The sequence below is a fragment of the Labeo rohita genome, chromosome 20, assembly GCF_022985175.1.
Source record: "Labeo rohita strain BAU-BD-2019 chromosome 20, IGBB_LRoh.1.0, whole genome shotgun sequence".
Classification (NCBI taxonomy): Eukaryota; Metazoa; Chordata; class Actinopteri; order Cypriniformes; family Cyprinidae; genus Labeo; species Labeo rohita.
The window spans coordinates 4,124,240-4,139,728 of NC_066888.1; the positions used below are offsets into that span (position 1 = coordinate 4,124,240).

At 36.8% G+C, this 15,489-nt stretch overlaps 1 protein-coding gene across 1 annotated transcript in view; it reads right to left on the bottom strand.

Moving 5' to 3' along the window:
* Positions 1 to 6,780, bottom strand: part of bcl11bb (BCL11 transcription factor B b) — a 34,371-nt gene extending 27,591 nt beyond the window's left edge. Inside the window, exon 1 of the mRNA XM_051138805.1 lies at positions 6,163 to 6,780. Within this exon, the coding sequence (XP_050994762.1) occupies positions 6,163 to 6,226 (64 nt within the window). The 5' untranslated portion in view covers positions 6,227 to 6,780. The remainder of the gene's footprint in view (positions 1 to 6,162) is intronic.
* Between the last annotated feature and the right edge of the window lie 8,709 nt (positions 6,781 to 15,489).

Below are 15,489 nucleotides of genomic sequence, written 5' to 3' on the forward strand. Positions count from 1 at the left end.
ATGGCATAAATACGTATGCCTTGCCTTGACTAGTTCGAATTTAAAATAGTTGGTTTAACTAATTAAAGTACCTGTCAAGTTCTAAATGACAAATTGCTATTGGTGTGTCTGTGATTTTTGTTCTTCAGTTATTGTGAGCTGCAAATCTGTTTTTCAGTCTGGCTATCAAACTGGTCCAGACATGATTAACTTGCTTGTTAGGGTACTGCATATACTACGACAAATGAGTTCTTTTGACTACATGGACCAAAATTTTCCACACATTTGTGGCTATCCTCACAAATCGCTGTGAGCTGAGTGCGTCCACAAAGAACTGGACCTAATCTGTTAATGAAAATAAAATAGCCATTTAGTCAGTTATTTGTGGAACCGACGTGTCTGATTCTGTCCTCATAAAGCAAAATTCACAGTTCACACAGCACAGATTAACACCTGTGAGTTGCACAGTAAGATCAGTGGAGGGTGTGTATGTGTGTGTGTTTGTTTGCGTGTGACAGGTAGTACAGTCGCAGTCTTGCAGTGGTATCTGTGTTTCCGGTCTACTTCTCTGCATGCTGGACGGATGTTGGAGAGGTGCACATGCACCGTACAGGTATGTCACAGCAGACAATCTAGCGCTCACAAAAGCCGCAAAAGCAGCCTCAAAATACGCTCTCAGGCATGGGTCGCCTCGTGTGTCAGTGCATCGCAGGTGCACATTGGGAACAGTGGTTAAGGAGCTTCACAAACAGACGTTTTCGTATGAGAAAATCGGTTACATCTTTACCACTGTGTACCCTCGCAAAATTCCCTGTTTGGCATCTCGACGCTGTTTTCCCACATTATTTTTAATGACGAAACAGTCAACGCACACTCTTTACTGTGAAATGTATCTGACTCAACACAAAACCACAAGGAGATACAAAACAGATTGACAGAGAGCGTAAATACAGGAAAAAACAGCAGCAGTATGAGCTTCGATAGCAAATCAACTCCAGTCTCTGCCTGAGGGACAAACACACTCTTGAACACACACAGGTTGGCAGATACTCTTAAAAATAAAGCTTCTTTATTGGCGTCTACGGTTCAGGAGGAACCTTTAACATCCATGGATCCTTTTCAAAGCACAACAAGTCCTTTAGTTTCTAAAATGCTCTACACACTAAGGAAAAAATGTTCTTTTAAGAACTGAAAGGTTTGGAACCTTTATTATTAAGAGTGCAGGAGCCAGGGGAAGAACTACAGTAACTTAACTCCTGTAGAATCTTTTGACTCAGCATGATATTTAGAGTCTTTTAAAACAATATTCTTGATCTGCATTAAATTTAGAACCTCCACCATCACAGAGTTGACCAAAGTCAGTTTGATCAGCATGTGGTATCTAAACAGAACATCACATGCATGATCTGAAGGACGCCTGCGAGCGCAGCCACACACTCGGCTGTCTGCAGCTCTCTCGCCGGCTGACAGGAGACCCCCAGAGCAGTGGAGTAATGCCAAGAAGGAGAACACAAACATCGTAGGCTTGGCATGGACCCAATGCCACGGAATTGTGCACGGAGGGGTGTGCTGGGAGGCAGCCACGCCGTCTTAAACGGGCCAGACACGAGCAGTGGACACAATAGAAGAAGGTGTATGTGAGAGCCACAGGTGTACAGCAGATGATGTGTGTTCTGAGATATTTCAATCAGAAGCTGAAACTTAAATCTTTACAGAAAATAAAAAGTGTGTGAAGATGGAGTAAAGCTGATATATCATAAATCACATGCACCAGCAACGTTTCCAAGTTTTCTTTAAATAATAACACTGTGAATTTACAGACATTTGCTCACCACACAGTGGAATTAAAAAGTCCACATTTAAAATCTTGGATCTGTAAATGAACATCACATTTTAAAATAATTCCTATTTCACTGATCAAAAAATCGATTTGTGACACTGATCATGTGAACTTTAGACCAAAATCAGACTTGCTTTGCAGTGAAATGCTGCATAAAGTAATCATCAGTTTTTATAATTTTTTTATTCAACCTTTTACTCAAATTGTAATTCTGTTTTTTAAAAACATTTTAAAAATGCACATTTATTATTGGTCTCAGATTTTTGAACCTCACTATATGTGAAAAGAGGAAAGGATTTACGTGAAGAGGAAATCAGTACGTAAAAACAAGTGTGCAACCAAATCTAAGAAAAGAATAACTTTTTTTATTTATTCTATTAAAAGGCATTGTAATAACACCGTAGTAATTAGAGTATTAATAATAAAAGAAAGCATGTAACCATTTATATTTGTGATAAGATAAACGTTTAATAAATGGTCATAAAAAATACTGATCAACTATTTTGAATAACTGTGTAAATTTATGAATCATTTTTAATAAGTAATAATTTGAGGTCAAGTCTTTGTGGTTATAGCTCTGAATTAAAGTAATCATCATTAAAAAAAACACACAGCAGACGACAGAGAACACCTAGCGCATTTACAACAAAGATTATGAGTGATATATATTTGCGGAACTGTTACAGTTACTGTCTTCAGCATGTGTTAAAAGATTTAGTCTAATGTGATTTCTGAGCTCACCAGGTGTATTTCTAAAAAAATAATCCGTGTGCTTGATAACGTCTGTTTCTTATCTTCATTTAAGGCCTATACACTGTCAACTGCTTCTGGATGTGTGCCAAGCAAACGCGCACAATTCTGAAACGCACGTGCGTGTGCTAACGACTCCTCTGAACCCCAAAAATTCACATAAAGCCGTGTGCTCGAAATCAGAACCACAAATATTGTTTTAAAAAGTTAGTTGGAGGCAAGGACATGAAATGTTTAGGAGCAATGAGCACAGTGGGCACGGCGTCTATATTACTGCTCCCCAGGGTGAAATCTATACTCCAATAAATTGAATTAATTACCTTTAGCGTAAGATAAGAGATTTATACTGAGCCTGTTGTGGGAATGATACACTTGGGAGGAGAGATAGCAATTCAGGGTATTAACCATTATAAATACAGTTATCACGTTTCCTGAAGGCAGTAATCAGATTCTCAAAGAAAACACACTCACACTCACACTCACACACACAAACATACACCCTCTCTATCACTTTCCCTCTCATAAGGACTTACAGCACCCCCTATCAGCTTCAAGCGTGCACATTTGCACTCCACTGAAGCTGTGCAAACCAGCAAACACGACACTCATAAAATAAACCGAAATATTGTGCAGTAGAACAGAGACTCGCCTATAATATTTGCCAAGTCAGGTCAGACGAGTCCGATCAGCGGGTAACCACACGTCCATCAAACAGCTCTCGGCTCACACGGTCTGTGAAATGCGTTCTGTCGAAGGCAGCGCTTGCACATACAAAAAGGGTGGACATCGCCATAAAGTCACTCCCAAAGAAGTGGGCCACTTGTAAAAGGCTGATGTGACCCTTTCCACTCTTAGAAATCAAAGGCGCTGTGGTCCGGCGCTTCATGCCTTGCGTTTTATTAGGATGATGACCAGCGGCCGCTAAAAGATCATGGAAAACGTCATGCGAGCATTCAAAGAGCTGACATTCACAGCCATTAAAGAATCGTTTTACATTTTAAGAGCCAGCAAAGGGCCCTAATGGACGGTCCCCACCCACATTTTAACATTTTAAAGCAACACGTCCAAAAAGTCTGTGTAAACCAGACTACTCGTGTAATGAATCATACATGTTTGTTCACACAATTGACATGCTACTCATGAAGAAAAACCAAAACTAATGAGTTTCTTCGGCACTGGGGCGGTTTGCGGAAATCTAAATACGAGCGCTTTCGTCTCTTAGACTTCCTCAAGAACCCTTATTTGCGTCTGCAAGAGCCCTGCCATTTTAGGTCGTGGCTCGAGACGGCTTCTTTAATGCGAACACCTGTACATGTACATGCGGGCGGAGAGTGCGCCCCGCGTTTATTTCAAGACGTGAAGTATGTTGATATTCCTGTTCCTTGGTTTTCTCTTTGAGTGTGATCTATAGGTCTTGTCGCTCTGGGCAGAATCTCTCTATTGTGCAACCTCCAGCTAACTGACATGTTTTGTGCCAAAAGCATTGACATAGCCAAATGAGGGCACTTTGGTTTTCCCCTGCAAACAGACAGACACCCCAGTAAGAGCCCGTGAAGACTGGAATGGAGGTTGGCGTGCAAACCTGAATGGAGTCCACTTAAAAAGTGTCGGTTTACACTCTGTACACATGCGAAAGAGTGTATAGAGCGCACAATGTAAACTGCACATTTGCCAACTGACACACACACCGACAGACTAATTATGTTTGAACTAAACACGTATTTGAGACACAGTATAATTATTCTGCTCGACACTCTTACACTGGATGGGTTTTGCTGTACAAGCATACATATTTAAGCAAGCACTAATGTACAAGATGTTTTAGTCTTTATTAGTCACAACAACCAAAAAAATTATTCTGAGAAAAAAAAAAAAAAAAGAAGCTATCTATTTGCTAAATAAACCTCATCAGGTGAAATAAACTGCCAGACTAACAGTGGTTTGAACTGAAAGGCCACCGGCTCTCTGTAAGCCCACCCACTCCTTTAACACATTTTTCTCATCTCCTGTCTTCACGTTTTGTAAAACGGCACCATCAGCATCATTAACAGTGCAAAATTTGACGTGTAAAGACCATCTACTCACTACTGAATCAGATATTTTCAGGAAGGCACGCCTTCGCATTGTACCCACATTCTCAGAGAAACCAGAAATACCAAAATGAATAACAAGGTAGAACGCAATGAGCATCAAAAGTCATGGTAAATCAAAAAATGGCAACCATTTCTAAAAATAAAATCATTTGTAAAATATTTTAAATATGATACATATTTTACTCAGTAATTATGTGATAAATACAAACACATCTTGAGGTCGGTCAAACAAATACATAAATGTAAAAATATTTGATATAGAAGCTCCCGAGTTTAATTCACAAATACCACGGGTGTACGGGGTACATCATGTCAAAGATATGCAATGTATTAATCGTGGACAAACTTTCCTGGTATTTTATTGTTTAGGGCTACAATCACTGTTATAAACACTTGTGAGCATTGTGTAAAGATTATATCATTGACCAGTTATAAATTAGACAGAATAGGCCTTTATAATTATTATTATTTTTTTTTTATGTAAACACTTTGCATGATGTTACTCTCAATAGTTTACACTGCAGCTAATTTATGCTTCTTTTTATTGTGCAAGAAAAGCTTTTAGGGAGTTAAAAAAAAAAAAAAAACTAAATAAGGGTTTAGAGTACTTGGTGCTTTTACATAAAGTTTTACTAGTGGAAAGAGTGTGTAAAGCATTTTAGATAAAAGGATAAATTAAGGATAAACATAAGAAGCGTGTTGTTTTGGACGATGAACGCCAAAGTCTGTGCATGCAAACCTTGATATAGTAAAACAGAGATTATGATAAAAATAAACTAATTAAAAACATATAAGCACTTTGTTTTTTAGATATACATGCACACCAGACTATAGATCAAAGACGGGGCCTTTTAAATAAACTACATAAAGTAAACGTTGATAAGCCATGTATGTTTTGTATGTGTGTGATAATAATAGAAAATAGGTGAGTGTGTGTGTGTGTGTGTGTGTGTTGAGTGGGACAGAGCAGATGAACGCGTGGGTCTCACAAAACCTTATGAATAATGTTTTATTTTTAGCACTTCGAGACTATTCAAATCAGTTATTCAAGTAAATGAGAAAAGCCTCATTATAGTAATGTACTGACAGTGTTTAAAATAAACAACAAAAATAAACAAGAAAACTAACAGGCCTCGGTTGTTGGTTATAGGTTATCGATAAATATAGCCTAAGTGTAATAAGTACTGTAATAAACCTACGCTGGCTTACTGTTATTATTTTTGATTCTAATTAACTTAACCGGTTCTTTTTAGTTAGGGTAGTGCACATAATTACATTATGCAAAAACATAACTTGTGCTAGTCGGTTTTACGAGGTGATAATCTTACATGTTTAACACACGTGCTACATAAAAAAGCAAAGTATGTTTAGTTACAGATACAAGAAAGAAAGAAAGAAAGAAAGAAAAAGAAACTTCTCTGTGCTCTTCTATTGATCAGAGTATGCCAGTCAGTTTATGTGCGGTCAGTGTGATAAAGGTGACAAAGGTCTTGTACTTACTCGGTAGGTTCTCCCTCTGCGTGAGGGACAGATGCTGTGGGTTGCCTTGCTTCCGTCGGGACATCGCCCCGCATTTACAGCAGCATCTCACGGACACTCGGACTAATGTGTGCGCTCCCGAAGCTCTCCAAACTTTCCTCCACAGCCCGGGTACTGTTCCACTGCGCTCGCTCGCGGGCTAGTCTACTCGTTATCACGGCACAAACTAACACTTGCACTCTGTGAACAGACTAAACTGAATTCGACTGTCGTGAAGCATTAACTAAGTGCCACTTAACCTGAGATAGCGAAACGTGAAAATCACTCCGACCCGCAGCAGCTTCTTTAACCCCTGACAACCTCGATTCCAAAACACTGTCCTAAAATGCAAATATTCTTTCTTTAAAAATCCCTAAAACATAAATACAGTTGTTGTCCTGCTATAATGGAAATCCAAGATCCGTGGACGGCGGGCTCGCCAGGTGAGAGAAGTCTTTGGCACTGTCCTCCATGTGCGCTTGGCATCACAGCGCAGAATGGCTCAACCTCTGAAGACAACACCTCCTCTCCAGATCAATCAGGACCCGAGCAATTACGTCTCGCATTCACGCTGCTCACAGGGAGGACCCGGCGCCTGTGTGTGTGGCAGGGGTTGCCTCTGAAGAATGGAATGGGATTCAAGTTCAAGTACGGACGTGATGTGACGTGTGGCGCTGGGGGCGACTAGTGGCGGCAGTCTGGGTACAGAGGGGTCTCCGTGCCCACCAGCAACGCTCCCGTCAATGCACTGTTGGAAAAAAATCTTACAAAATTCACGGGGGGAAAAATCAGACGGGTTCGGTTGCATGAAATTTACTAACAGTACGATGGCTACGTTACACGGGATTGCATTGTAGTGCAGGTATAGCCTGCGTTGCAGGTCAAAACCGTACATTTCATTAACTAAAATAGTATCAACATACTTAAACAAGTTCAATTTGATTTGCACCTTAAAATATAACTTGCTGATAATTAAAATGCTGAATTAAAAGCTGCACAAACACAAAACCCCATCTGGGTAACAGATATACAATAAACATTGCATAATAACGGAGCAGGCAACTGCAATGAATAGAACTGATGATAAATAAAATAGCCTGTTATTAAAAGTTTATGCGTCAAACAGAGACTTCCGGGAGGTCATTTTACAGGGTTGCACTGTAAATTTTCACATATTTTATATTAAAACGTATTGTTTTGCTATCTAAAAATAGACCTGTTCATTTGTATGGTAATTTGTGCTTTTTAATTTTTAAACTAAAATGTACTGTATTTTCCGGTTCAATCGAAATGTAGCCAATATATATTTTACTGTAGCGTTTTATTTTTATCTTTCTCTTTAGAATATTTTAGCATTTCTGTATGAACCTGGTATTAGAAAAGAAAAACTACTTTAAAACACGCTTAAAGCTTCTTACACTGTCGTGTGGCTATATGCTACTATAAGAATGCACAATTTTATAGAAATAACTTATTAACTTGACATTTTAGTAGAAACAAAAGTAGAAACTGGTGCTGTGATTTAATACAATGCAGCGCTTAAGAAACTAAAATATGTTGCTAGCATCATGTGCTGTCTTTTGCATTTAATTTACAGTGGTAATACTAATAATAATGATAATAATTCATAAACTAATTTGTACACATTACAGATCCCAAATGCTGAGATTCACGGTACGTAATTTTGTGTGCTAGGCCCCCTTGCACGTGTGTGTCCTGTTTCCATTTAAGCCAATAGCGCCACCTGTTGGTCTAAATTGGACCTAAAGCGTGTTCTTTGAGGGTAAGGCTAGGTTTTACCACATCTGCTCCAGACCAACACATGCAAGAAAAAAAAAGAGCATAGAAGAGACCGGGGCTAGTTGTCACAAGGGCTATATTGGTCCATCTGAGCACTGAAGGTTTTGAATTAAAAGTCTCATTACATAAATGTTTTTCTTGCAGTTCTTTTCATTGTTGTTCGGAAAATTCGTGCATCATAACAATTGTACAATTTTAGGTATGTGCTTATAGTGAAAGTACAAATAGCAACTGTAGCCAAAAAAACAAAAAAATAAAAATAAAAAAAACAAGCAAACAAACAAAATTGTTCTATAGCCTCTCCAATTTAGTCTTAATATTAGAGCCTACAACCCATTTGTTATGCACTTTTAAGAAATTTTAATTAAAAGCCATCTTGGCTTGTTTCTATCACAGCAGATGAACTATGATAAATGGCATATCACTTCACACCGAAGCAATAACTTGCATACAGTGTACAGTCGGTGTAGTCAAGCCCCAGAGCAAAGTCAGATTCATCAATAAAACATGATTTTTTCCATTAAGGGTTACCGTTGTTGCCTCTGGGAGAGGAACACCATTATACAATGGTAACACGCAAGACACTGAAAAAAGTTTATGCTGTTAGTTTGGTTGTGTCTCAATAGCGACTTACCTACATACAGGTAGACTGCATTTTTTGGGCATCATAGACACGTTCTCACATGTTCACACGGCTCAGTGACCTGGAACGCATACATGATGCAAAAATACCCTCTAGGTTTTAAAACACTGTCTCTGTCTTCACTCTGAAAGGTGTAGATGGTGATTAAGAACAGAACCCACCATGCAGGACATTTTGGGACACAAAATTTGTAGATATTGCAGGTATAGGTTGACCCACTGTAAACCCACTGCACACTTGTCATGCAAACAGCTAATAAATATCTCTTTGTGCCAAGAAAACACAGCATTGACCTATGAGCTTGATAAAAAAACCAATACGAATGTAAACGTAGTGCAATGAAACAATAAAAAGGCCATTTTAATAATAATGTTTAATAATTAGTTATTTTTTTTAAATAAATAATTATAATTTTGCATTACTAAACAGACTGAAATGTATCAGATAATATGACTAACTGAAACACTTTGCTGAGACTAAATCTTTAGCTGTCATTTATACACAGTGAGCCAATATTTGCTCATGAAAGACTTATGTCATCTAATTATATTTAAATTAATTTGACAAAGATTTATGTACTATTCAACAAAAGGCATTTAATTAAACATTATTAAACAGTTCATTAGTTTAATATATTTGTCTTACTGTAGGTTTAAAATGGGTTATTTGCTGAAACTAAACATCTGGGAATAATATTTTTAACATGATAGCTTCAGTAGTAATGGCAAGCAAAATGTTTATGATTTTATTGATTACTGGCCTTTTTGTTTGTCATGTTCACAGTGGACTGAAGATCTGACTCTTAAAATTGCGGTCAATTACGCCCTCTAGTGGATTCATTAGAAAAGCTCCATACCATTCACAAATTTTATTTACACACACACACACACACACACATTTTTTTTTTTTTTTTTTTTTTTGAATTTTACCTTTTTTTTTTACCACCCCACACACCATATACAATCCTACCCAGCCCCAACAAAACAATCCCCAGTTAACAGGAATGACATCTGAGGGAAAAGAAAAAAAACAGAACAAAACAAAAAAAAACAAGAAAAATAAATAAATGAATAAATAAATAATACAATTAATGATAATTAAAATAAATAAATAAATAACATAACATAAAATAATAATATCTCTATATATACACCTCCACTCAATCCACGTCTAAGGTTTTTAAATCATTAAAAAATGTGATAAATTGTTGCCATTTTTCAAAAAACATTTCTCCCCTACCTCTGATATTGTATTTAATTTTTTCAAGTTTTAAAAAGAAGGCCAAATCTTTCAGCCACAGTGAAATAGAGGGGGGTTGTGAGGAGGTCCAAGACAACAGTATTCTACGTCTGGCAAGAAGAGATGCAAAAGCCACAATGTCAGCCTGTTTCCGACTTAAAGGCTGACATTGAGAAGGAACCCCAAAGATTGCAATCAAAGAACAATCAACTAATTTGACCCCTAAAACATCAGAAACTATTTTAAAGAAAGAATTCCAAAAGTTTTGCAACTTGGGACAGAATGCAAACATATGGCTAAGGTTACATGGTGAAAGTTTACATTTGTCACACACATCTGAAACATTAGGATATATTTTAGAAAGTTTTGTCTTCGAAAGATGACCTCTGTGGATCGTTTTAAATTGTATAAAGCTAAGTCTAGCACATGAAGTGGTGGTACGTACATTGTCTAATACTTTACACCAGTAGTCATCCTCAAACTCTAAATCAAGTTCTTCTTCCCAAGCCCTGATAGTTTTAATGTTGTGGGAATTGTCATTTGACAAGATAATTGCATATATCTTAGAAATAATCCAGGATTTTATCTGAGAGTATGCACAGAGGTGTATGAGTTTGTCTAGAGTTTACTCAGTGTTCGAATTGTGTCAAAGCTCCTGGGGGGTCCCCCTAACCAGACCCCTCCCCATAAAAAACTAACCCTAACCCTTGCCTTGTCCTTGTTATTACCGAGAAAACCTAATTCTAAGATATAAAACTTATTTTACGATGATCAGTGAATTAGGTGTACCAAACAATCACTAAGCAAAGAAGAATTAAATATCTAGCTGAGGAAATTAATAAATCATTCAAGTTTAAAGTGATTTTTACCTTTTGTGGGCATTTTTTCAACTTTTACAAAGCCATTCTTTTTTTTCTGAAAGTGTGCATTTTCTTTTGTGTCAAATTCTTATATTTAATCAATAAAATCACTTAGAATAATAACACATTTAGGCTGTTATCACACAAATAAAATCATTATCAACAAAATTAATCTTTTCAATATAGAGGAAACAAACGCTGCATCTGAAATGGCATTTAGATGTATTTACCCACTGTTTAATGCAAGACATGAATGCATTTAACCTGCAGTCACAAATGCATGAAAAATGTTTAAATATTTTAATCCTAAAATGTTAAATGCTGATTTTTTTTTTTTTAATTATTAAAGTGGAATTACAACCGCCAGTAGGTTTCAGTAAGTCATAGTTAATAAGCGAGTCATTGCGATTGAACCGAATCATTTAAACGGTTGATTCATTCAGGAACGAAACAAACATCATGTTGTTCAGAGACGCAGAACAGTGAAGTGGCTGTGTTTGGAATGATTTTTGTTGACGAAATAGAACAAAAATACGCAATATGGTGTCTGTGATGTAAGACTCATAATAATATTCTAGTTTATTTAACTGTTGCATAAAATCAATATTTGTGAACATTTGTGATTTTTGCAAAAAAAGAACAAAAAAAAAGAACAAAAAAAAAAAAAAAGAAATTATATAAATACAATTTATAAATTTATAAATCTGCCCCCATATGCTGAATTTTAGGAAAATGCATTTTATTAGACTGAATCACGCAGAGAAAGATCGCACTTTAAATGAGCACAGTCAGTCTAGCGAGTGTTTAAGCACTCATAACTCCTCTTATAATCAATGAAGCTGTCCATACACTGTATGATAAATTAATCTCTTACTTACATAGTTCGTATATCTGCACTTTGTTGCTTATGATGAGGGAATTCGCGAGTTCAGTCTGAACAAAACTCCTGGTTTTAGCAATGACTGTTCTGAACGCCTCTGATTGGCCACTGCATTCTAAACTCAACAGAGTCGTGTGTGACTGGTTATAATGCGCAACGCTGTAAAAACCCATAGAAAATAAATATGATTTAACGTGAGCAGGTCTAAATTTAATACAGCAATCGATTTTTTTTTTTTTTTTTTTTTTTCATTTTCACTAGTTTTATGTTTGAAGTATTATATTTTTACTGACCCCCCCCAAGCATATTTTTTTTGGGTGTTATGGGGGGTCCCTTAATGCTTATGGTAGGTCCGGGCCAAGGTCCACTGTCTACTGTGAATAGAGCAGCAATGCATAAAGCACCAGTCACAAAGAAGTCTCTTTCAAACCAAGCAGCCACGAAAGCAATGCAATAGGTTTACTCAACGCTGCATCAGTAGCAGACGCTATATACTGTGACATGCGATAACCCATAAGGTGTAGGAGAAAAAGACTGAAATATTAGTAGTGGAAGCAACCTTAGGGACATAGCCCATTTTGGATTACAAAATCAACCTGGGAGCAAAATTCATACAGGAGGCTTTCACTGACAAGACCTGTACATCTCAGACACATTTAAGGGAAGACCAGTGAGTCCTTCAGAGAGGTCTTAAAAAAGGAACGTAATGAGGACATTAAGTCCTCAAACAGGAAACAAGTGGATTCTATTCCAGTGAAACACCCCCATCTGTGTGCTCAGCAGAAATCACCACCACATGCACCGTAAACTTGGACAGGGTCGCCCAGTGAACTCGGTCCAAACTGAGCTCCCTGCACCCTCACATTTAAAAAAGGTGTCTTTGATTGCAGGTTAAAAACTAAGATCACTAAAAACCATTGCTCACTGGCCATACCCAAAGTTTTCACGTGCTTGATCGATTGTGCCCCGGACCTCATACATCAGATTGACTCTGACTGGAATCTGCCAAGAAAGTTCCTCCAGGAGAGATACTAGATTCAAGAATCAAACTCTGAATGACCATTGCAGTGCCACTAAAAGAAGACAAAATCCATTTAGCTGCTGGGTTTGTTAAACGATCTGAATCTATTCACATTTCAGGTGTGCAAATGAAGTAAAATTCACAGTTCCTAACCTAGCCCTTACCAAAAAGAAGTATACTTCAAGTTTATTTCATTAAGTATACTTTATGTAGTAAGTTTACAAATGTCAGTGTACTAGTAATATACTTGTAAGTGTACTATTTCAATACTCCTTGGGACTAAATTGGCCCACTTTCTAGTATATGAAAGTATACATTTAAGTACAGTATAACAGTAGTAAACTTTGAGTACAAAACTAGTTTTTATCTATGTTTTAGTTTATTCTGCAACAATACTAAAAGTGAATGTATAGGTATACTGATAGTACACTTTGTACACTTTTGTACACTTTAGTACACTTTGAAGTATAGTCTCAGTAAACTGCTAGTTTAATAGTTTTAATACTGCAAGTATAGTCGTAAGCTTTTTTTTTTTTGTTTTTTTTTTAAGTGAGCTTTACATCATACTCTAAGTACACTACTATGTCCCTGTTAGGTATTAATTTCTATATATTCTGAATACCTGAAAATATAAAACATCAAAAGAAAAAACAGGGCATCTGCTTGTAAACAAAATTTTACATTTTTACATTTTTACATTTTATTCTAGCTTCATGCATTCTTTTTTATAAACACTTGAATGTTGGTAAGTTTCATAAATAATAATGAAAAAAAAAAAACATTTTGAACAAAAAGATGAAAAAAGACTATGAATTGGATTCAGAGTGATAATCAAAATGTAGATGAATTCGATCAACACCCCAAACTGTCATTATTACCTCTTCATAAGGTCACATTTTATTCCTTAACGTTACAGTTTTGATGCTGTTTTATGACTGATGATAATGTTTAAAACATGTGGAAGCATCTGTTGGTTCAATTTCTTTGCTTGTGTTTTGGAAATTATGTACAGAAGCGCCCCCTACCATGTAACAATGAAAACATGGATTTTCGGAGAGCAATATTGCTCTAGACTTTTTCTAAGTATGTCAAGTATACTTTAATGCCATTTTAAGTATATTTCTGAGAAGTACATAAAAAGTAGACTAAAAGTATACTTTCCTATTTTTAGTTTAGAAGAAGTATAATAATAGCACACTTGAATAAACTTTTTTTCGTAAAGGTATAGGCCTAAATGTGGCATTACGAGTTCTTGTCTTTTTGTCTTAACTTTAAAATATAGAAGTTAAAATGTCCTGTAATTGGTCCTTACTAGCAAATAAAAGGTGAAATGAAAATTTTTACCAATAAATAAAGAGTACAATGATACATCGTTCAAAAATTTGAGATCACTAAGAATTTTTTTTTTTTTTTTTTTTTTTAATGATTTATAAAGAAGTTTCTTATGCTAATCAAGGCTGTTTATTTATTTATTTATGTATTTAGCATTTATTTTAAATAGAAATATTTTCTTACAATATACACTACCGTTCAAAAGTTTGGGGTCAGTACATTTTTTTGTCTTTTATTTACTTTTATTCAGTCAAGTCAAGTCAAGTTACCTTTATTTATATACCGCCTTTAACAATACAGAATTGTGACAAGGCGGCTGTACAGTATTAAATAGGAAACAGTACATCAACAATGCCAAAGGCAACATTAAACACTCACATTATAGGTAAAGGTAGTTAATCAAAAACAATAAAATAAAATGCAATATTGTGTTAAGAGAAAGTGTCCCCAACTAAGCAAGCCAGAGGCGACAGCGGCAAGGAACCAAAACTCCATCGGTGACAAATGGAGAAAAAAACCTTGGGAGAAACCAGGCTCAGTCGGGGGCCAGTTCTCCTCTGGCCAAAGTTCCCGTGGTCTTGTGCCGACAGCCGTCTAGGTGATGTGGTCTTTAATGTGGATCCGTCTCTGGGGCTCATCTAGTTGATGTGGACTCCGCTGACATTCAGGGCTGTAGAGGTCGTCTCTAGGTGCTGATCCACCGTCTGGGCTGGGTTCGGACTGGATCCGGGGGGACTGCAGTGACCATCTGATCTGGATACAGACTGGATCTGGTGGTTAATGTGACCTCGGAATAAGAGAGAAACAGACTAATATTAGCGTAGATGCCATTCTTCTGACGATGCACCGAGTACATCAGTTGTTATGGGAAGTGTTCCCAGTTCCGGTTGACCTAATTAGTGCAACAATCCTTTAACGGATTTGAATTATAAGAATGTGGATTTGTTATGTGTAAGCAAGGTTAAAGAGATGGGTCTTTAATCTAGATTTAAACTGACAGAGTGTGTCTGCGTCCCGAACATTGTAGGGTAGATTGTTCCAGAGTTTGGGTGCTAAATAAGAAAAAGATCTGCCGCCCGCGGTTGATTTTGATATTCTCGGTATTATCAAATTGCCAGAGTTTTGAGAACGCAGCGGACGTGAGGGACTATAATGTGATAAGAGCTCGCTCAGGTACTGGGGAGCTAAACCATTCAGGGCTTTATAAGTAATTAGCAAGATTTTAAAATATATACGATGTTTAATAGGGAGCCAGTGCAGTGTAGACAGAACCGGGCTAATATGATCATACTTTTTGGTTCTAGTAAGAACTCTAGCTGCTGCATTTTGGACCAGCTGGAGTTTGTTTATTAAGCGAGCAGAACAACCACCCAATAAAGCATTACAATAATCTAACCGTGAGGTCATAAACGCATGAATTAATGTTTCAGCATTTGACATTGATAGCACAGGTCGTAGTTTAGATATATTTTTGAGATGGAAAAATGCAGTTTTGCAAATACTAGAGATGTGGTTTTCAAAGGAAAGATTACCA